The 5995-nt window shown below is 36.6% G+C and overlaps 1 protein-coding gene across 1 annotated transcript; it reads left to right on the forward strand.

Annotated features, from left to right (window-relative positions):
- The first annotated feature begins 1397 nt into the window (after window positions 1-1397).
- On the forward strand, window positions 1398-5635 carry LOC111306877 (homeobox protein BEL1 homolog). Its single transcript, XM_022904866.2, has 5 exons — window positions 1398-1850; window positions 2083-3104; window positions 3515-3897; window positions 4414-4474; window positions 4669-5635. The coding sequence occupies exons 2-5, from the start codon at window positions 2184-2186 to the stop codon at window positions 5287-5289; spliced, it is 1986 nt and encodes a 661-aa protein (XP_022760601.2). The 5' UTR covers window positions 1398-1850; window positions 2083-2183; the 3' UTR covers window positions 5290-5635.
- The last annotated feature ends 360 nt before the right edge of the window (window positions 5636-5995 follow it).

Raw genomic sequence — 5995 nt, forward strand, 5'->3', positions numbered from 1 at the left:
ACTGGGGAAGTGGTGGCAGCAGAAGTGTGATGAAGTCAGGTAAGTCACTGATACCTAGGGTAGGGGTAGTTGCTAACATGCGCAGGGGGGTGCGTAGGGTTTGAGTACTGAGCTTGGGGACAAAGTAGAAGCAGATAAAGCACAAGAAAGGTAGGGTTGGCAATGGGTTAAGGTTTTAGGGTAAGAGAAATTTGGCAAGCCGCGGAGAAAGCTTCCTCCTATAGGACCACCTGCTTTTAATGGACAAAAATTAAAGCTATTTCTTTATCTGCCCTTCGCCCACTCTCCTCCTCCCTCGAGTGTATTTCCTTTTCTTCAAAATTTGAAGAAGAATCCACAACATCATAAATGATTAAATGTAATAAAATAAAAAGATAGAAAGGAAAAAAAATAGAAAAAAGGAAGGAAGAAAAAGATGCGGTCCCGTTGGCAATTGAGAGAGAGATGGGTGGAATCCTTCAATTTAGCAATTAATTAGAATTAGATGGAGAAAACATTGGACCACCTCAGCTCCATCTCTCTTTCAGTCCTTTATCTTGGAAACATTTTGCACAGTACATATCCCAGCCCACCTAGGTTCATCTACTTTTCTCTCTTTCCCCGAAGAAGATAACAGATCGGATTTAATTTAATTTTGTTAAATAATACATAATATTATAAAATTTTAAATTTTGAATTCGAATTCGAATTTTTTTTAAATTAATATGATTTAAATTAAATTTTATTGATTCGATTAATTAATTTATTAATTTTATTAATTTGGTTTTTTTATATATTATTTAATAAAAAATTTAATGTATTTAAATAAATATATATAATAATTAGTTTTATTTTATAAATTTTAAAATATATATAAAAACTAATAATATGGCTAGATTCGGTCTATTTTTTTCAACTCTTACTTAGAATGATTTTGTGGGATTCAGCCAAAAAAAAAAAAAAATCTCTACTCATAGCGGGTGGCTTCTCTTCTCTTCTCTAATGTAATTATAATATGGGATTAGGGTTAATATTGCTATGGACTTTGGGTTTGTTTGATAGAAGGGGCAGGGGTGGTTTTGTGAAAGAAATGATAAAAAAATGGTAAAATAAGCAGGTCATGTGGCGGCTTGTATTTTGTTTACCAGGCAAATGACGATCATTATTTTCTGTTGTTCTCCTGGGTGCTGCTTGACTGTTTTGCAAAAAAGGGAATTTATCTTTTTAATGATTATTTTACCTCTTTAAAATAATAATACTACTGATTACATTGTTAAACAAATTACTTGATTATAAGTATATTTTATTATTGGTTATGAAATAATTGAGGGAGGGGGGATTTTTCTTGATTTTCTTATTAGGAATTCTATTTTGGATGTATTTTACATCATAATGCATTGACCCCCTAGAGCTAGAGAGAGATAGGAGAGAAAAGGGAGAGAGAAGAAATTAAAGGCAACTATATATATATATATATATATATATAGAGAGAGAGAGAGAGAGAGAGAGAGAGAGAGAGAGAGAGAGAGAGGGGCATATATGAGTCACTATGTTCATGGCAATGTAGAAGGGTCATCATCAGCTCTCTGATCCTCTATTTCTAAGGAAGATATATCTGATCTTTCTGCCTAGGTTGTTTTTTCATGGCACACCATGTTGGCTTTTTAACAGGACAAGTTTGAGCAAAGAAAAAAGGCAAAGAGGTGGGCGCACTTTGGTTTAGCTCCTATCATCACCATCATCATCATCTCCTTCACCACCATCTAATTCTTCTAATCCTTTCTGTATTCTTCGTCGTCATCAATCCTCCATTAAAAAAAGTCCATTCCAGTTGATTCTTTAACAACATAGTTCAACTTGTTCCGTAACTGGTAAGGACTCCCTTTTCTGTCTCTCACGTTAAGTTTGGTCTAAAAGAAGAAATGAAACCAAAGTTTTCTCTTTTTGTTTATTTTTATGATCAAAAGGGTACCTTTAAAGTCTCATAAAATTTTGTTAACAAAATTGATCTTTGTTTATCAACTAATTTATAGCTGTGTTTTAATAGTTGGTTTATGGCTTCCTTTATTCTTGGAGTGAATCCTGATGGAATTGTTGTTGCAGAATCAGCACCAACTTTTGGTCACTATCTGAGAAGCTAGTGGGCAAGAGAAGCACAAACAAAGGAACAAAAGGAAGAGAAAAAGAAAATTAATTTGGATTACATGGCTAGAGAACTCTGTGAAGATAAATCAAGGAATATTGTCTCATCAACTGGTTTTTGTTACTCAGATGTTTCATCTGGTAGCTCAACCGTGCAAACCCATCTGGTGAATCAGATCCAAGGATTTGAACCCAACCCAGAGATTTTCAACTTGACAACAGGCATGGAGATGATAGGGTTTTCAAAGAATCTACAGCATCAAGGTGACAGCAACACAGTCATGTGGAAAGGGTTCTTCAACAAACATGGAACCAACCTTAGTCCATCTTCTTCAAAAACAATCAATAAGTCAACGAGCGATTTCTATCAACATGAATTGCACAAACCTGAGTTCACAACTGGGATAGCTGAAACTAGTACAGAGAATCTAATAGTTGGACCTGAGTCGGCTCCTTGGCAAGAGAACAGGTTGTTTGTTGAAGACTCTTCTTTGAGGTGTGTTTTTCCTTGTGAAGGAAACGAGAGGCCAAGTCAAGGTCTTTCACTCTCTCTTTCATCTAGTAATCCTACTAGTATCGGGCTACAGTGTTTTGAACTCAGACAAACCGGTCACAGTAATCATGATCAGCAAGATGATATGAGGTTTATTGGTTCAAGTTCTAGAGATGGCTTCTTTGGAAAGCCTTCAAATGTTCAATCGCAACAACAAATGATCCAAGACGGTTTTCTGGGAAAAGCTGCAAATCTGCAGCATCAAGGGCAGTTCCAACTCAGTAGTTCAAAGTACTTGGGTCCTGCTCAGGAGGTTTTGAATGAGTTTTGCAGCCTCGGAACCAAGCAAATTGATGAATCAAAGCAAAAGCTGACCCATAAGACCAAAAAGAGGGATGATGAGAATGGATCTAGAAAGCAACCCCTTTATTCCCTTGACTTCATGGAGTTACAGAAAAGAAAAACTAAACTGCTTTCAATGCTGGACGAGGTATGATTTATGTGTTTCGGATTCAACTTTTAGTCCTCAAAGGTAATTTCTTTCCCATTTGTTCAACAAAGGAACATGGTTTTTTTAATCCAAATTAGGAAAAATCAAGTCTTGAAATTTCACAGGGTGATGATTGAAATGAGGGCTTCCAAATTTCGTTTCTTCAACTAATTTAGCGACTTGGGGCATCCCCATAAATGCCCACATCGTGACAATTCTTGCTTTTCATTTCTTTCAGAAATCTCTATTCCTTTTCTTTTCATGTCATCTTATTTTTCATCTTTTTACTCTGCCTTTGTATGTATTCCATGCTGTAAATCTCATTTCTTTTCGTTAACATGTATATATGAACAGAAAATTCAACTCTCTTTTTCACTCCTATCCTTTTCTACCTTCTCATGTATCATTAGGTGGATAGAAGATACAGGCACTACTGTGATCAAATGAAAGCCGTGGTATCTTCCTTTGAAGCAGTGGCTGGCTCCGGGTCAGCATCAGTGTATTCAGCTTTAGCCTCCAAGGCCATGTCAAGACATTTTAGATGCTTAAGGGATGGAATTATTAGTCAGATTCAGGCTACAAGGAGGGCCATGGGAGAAAGAGACCCAATTGCGCTAGGCACAACGAGAGGTGAAACACCAAGGCTAAGGATCCTTGATCAAGCTTTGAGGCAACAAAGGGCTTTTCAACAGATGAGCATGATGGAGAGTCATCCATTTAGACCCCAAAGAGGCCTGCCAGAAAAATCTGTTTCTGTTCTTCGAGCTTGGTTGTTTGAGCATTTTCTTCACCCGTAAATATCTCTCTCCTTCTCTCCACTTATCTCAGCTCTCTTTACAAGATTCAAGGATTTTTATACGTAAAGTACAAAGTAGATTTTGTGAGAGAACTAATGTTTTCTATTAAGAAAAAGAAAACAACTCTTGCAGTTGTTATAGTACTGTAAGTTTTCTCTTATGTTGAGTCTCAATCATTTTTCTTGCAAAAGCAATGCAGTCTTTTTTAGTTTCTACCCATTACCATTCAGATTCCACATTTTATTTGGTCATCTTATTTCAGTCATTTAGTTTTCTTTCCCCTATATATTTGCTTGGGTCAGTCTCTCTCGGTTATTTTTATGTGGATTTGATTCTGTTAACATACATAAATACATGCATACATACATACATACATACATACATATATATATATATATATATATATATATATAGGACCCATCTTCCCCTCACAAACAATTTAGCAAAAGTACCATCTATGGCTCCAAAGTTTCAAAACTAACTTGGTATTTCCATGAATAAAACTTTTGCAGGTATCCAAGCGATGTTGATAAACATATCTTAGCCCGCCAAGCCGGTCTCTCAAGAAGCCAGGCATGTCTACATCCCCCTCTCTCTATTTTTTTTTAGTCCTCACGAATTAATTTATATTATCGAGGGAGCATGCCTTGTTGGGATCTTAAGTTGTTATAATCATATTCAATTCTTGTGCTTGTATCATACCAAAAATATTGTACTATAGTACTATATTTGATCATATTATATATATTTTACTTGTATTCCAATAGGTATCCAATTGGTTCATTAATGCGAGAGTGAGGCTATGGAAACCAATGGTGGAAGATATGTACTTGGAAGAAACAAAGGAGCACGAAAACAACATGGCCTCCTCAGATGGAGTCAATGAAGTTGATGATAATGGTGGCCGGGCTAATCAAAATATTCCTCTCACTGACCTGAAACCCACCCCGGACCAGCTCGTTCGAGTTGATTCGGAATGTCTGTCATCCATTATCACTAACCCAGATGAAAACGACGCGCAAAGTGCCAAAACCATTCAAAACCGGTATTTGCATCAGCAACAAAGTTTTGGAGCCTATGGTGGCATGGAATTGGACTTCTCTTCCTATAGTCATCACACAGCGGGTGGGGTATCTTATGGAAGCGATCACAATGCTAATCAAAGTTTCAATGATGGAGGCGTGTCATTGACGCTAGGGTTGCAACAGAATGGTGGGAGTGGGGTGAGCTTAGCCTTCTCGCCCGCATCACAAAGTTCTCTCTTTTACCCTAGAGACCACTTTGGAGATTGTCAACCAGTTCAGTACTCACTTTTAGATGGTGAGGAACAGCATTTGCCTTACAGGAACTTGATGGGGGCACAGTTGCTTCATGATTTGGCTGGATAGCAGGGAAGGACAAAAAAGGGGGCTAAATCAGATAGTTGGTGGGGTACTTCATTAGAATTCTCATCAAAAGGATGAAAATGGTAGACAAATAGTTTGGACTGCATAGATAAATACTGAAATACGCATATATACATAAAGCTATACTTTTTGATTTAGATATACTATATGAACATATTATTAGTTCAATGGCTGGCCGCTCTTTTCAATTGGAACAACATGTTTGAAAATTGCCAGTTATTGATGCAAGGCTATAGCTACACAGATATTTCTTTCCTCTTTCTGGTGGAATCTGTTTTGCAAAAACTTTAACCTATTATATCATTTTTGTTAGGCCTTTATCTCTCTCTCTCTCTACCCAAGCTAAGTGATTGAGTCGTTTGTGGTTCTTCTTTCAATTGAACTTTTAAAATTTTCTTTTGAGGATCATCTAGATATTTTTATTTCTTTTTTTTCTTTTCTATAATGACAAATTAATTGAGCAACACAATTTGGTTGGGGGTCCTTAGTTTTGGAGATTAAGACAATTCCCCATAAGAATTACAGAATATCGATCGTGATCGTTTCAGTTGGTGTGGTCCCTAATTCATCTTCATGACCAAGATGATATTTCATGTCCATAGAATTGCCTGTTTTATGATTTGCCAACTTTGGCATGGTTTATGCTACTGCTTTTGCCAATGAAAAGGTGCCTTTACCAACTTCCTAT

Source organism: Durio zibethinus, chromosome 9 (genome assembly GCF_047325235.1).
Source record: "Durio zibethinus cultivar Kanyao isolate XHJ-2024 chromosome 9, ASM4732523v1, whole genome shotgun sequence".
NCBI classification, from domain to species: Eukaryota; Viridiplantae; Streptophyta; class Magnoliopsida; order Malvales; family Malvaceae; genus Durio; species Durio zibethinus.

What these genes read in the sequence shown, in the direction of transcription:
- LOC111306877 (XM_022904866.2), top strand. Translation starts at nt 2,184, where the DNA reads ATGGCTAGAGAACTCTGTGAAGATAAATCAAGGAATATTGTCTCATCA. An exon ending in TGCTTTCAATGCTGGACGAG is followed by an intron (nt 3,105 to 3,514) that starts GTATGATTTATG and finishes ATGTATCATTAG; the next exon opens with GTGGATAGAAGATACAGGCA. An exon ending in CCGGTCTCTCAAGAAGCCAG is followed by an intron (nt 4,475 to 4,668) that starts GCATGTCTACAT and finishes GTATTCCAATAG; the next exon opens with GTATCCAATTGGTTCATTAA.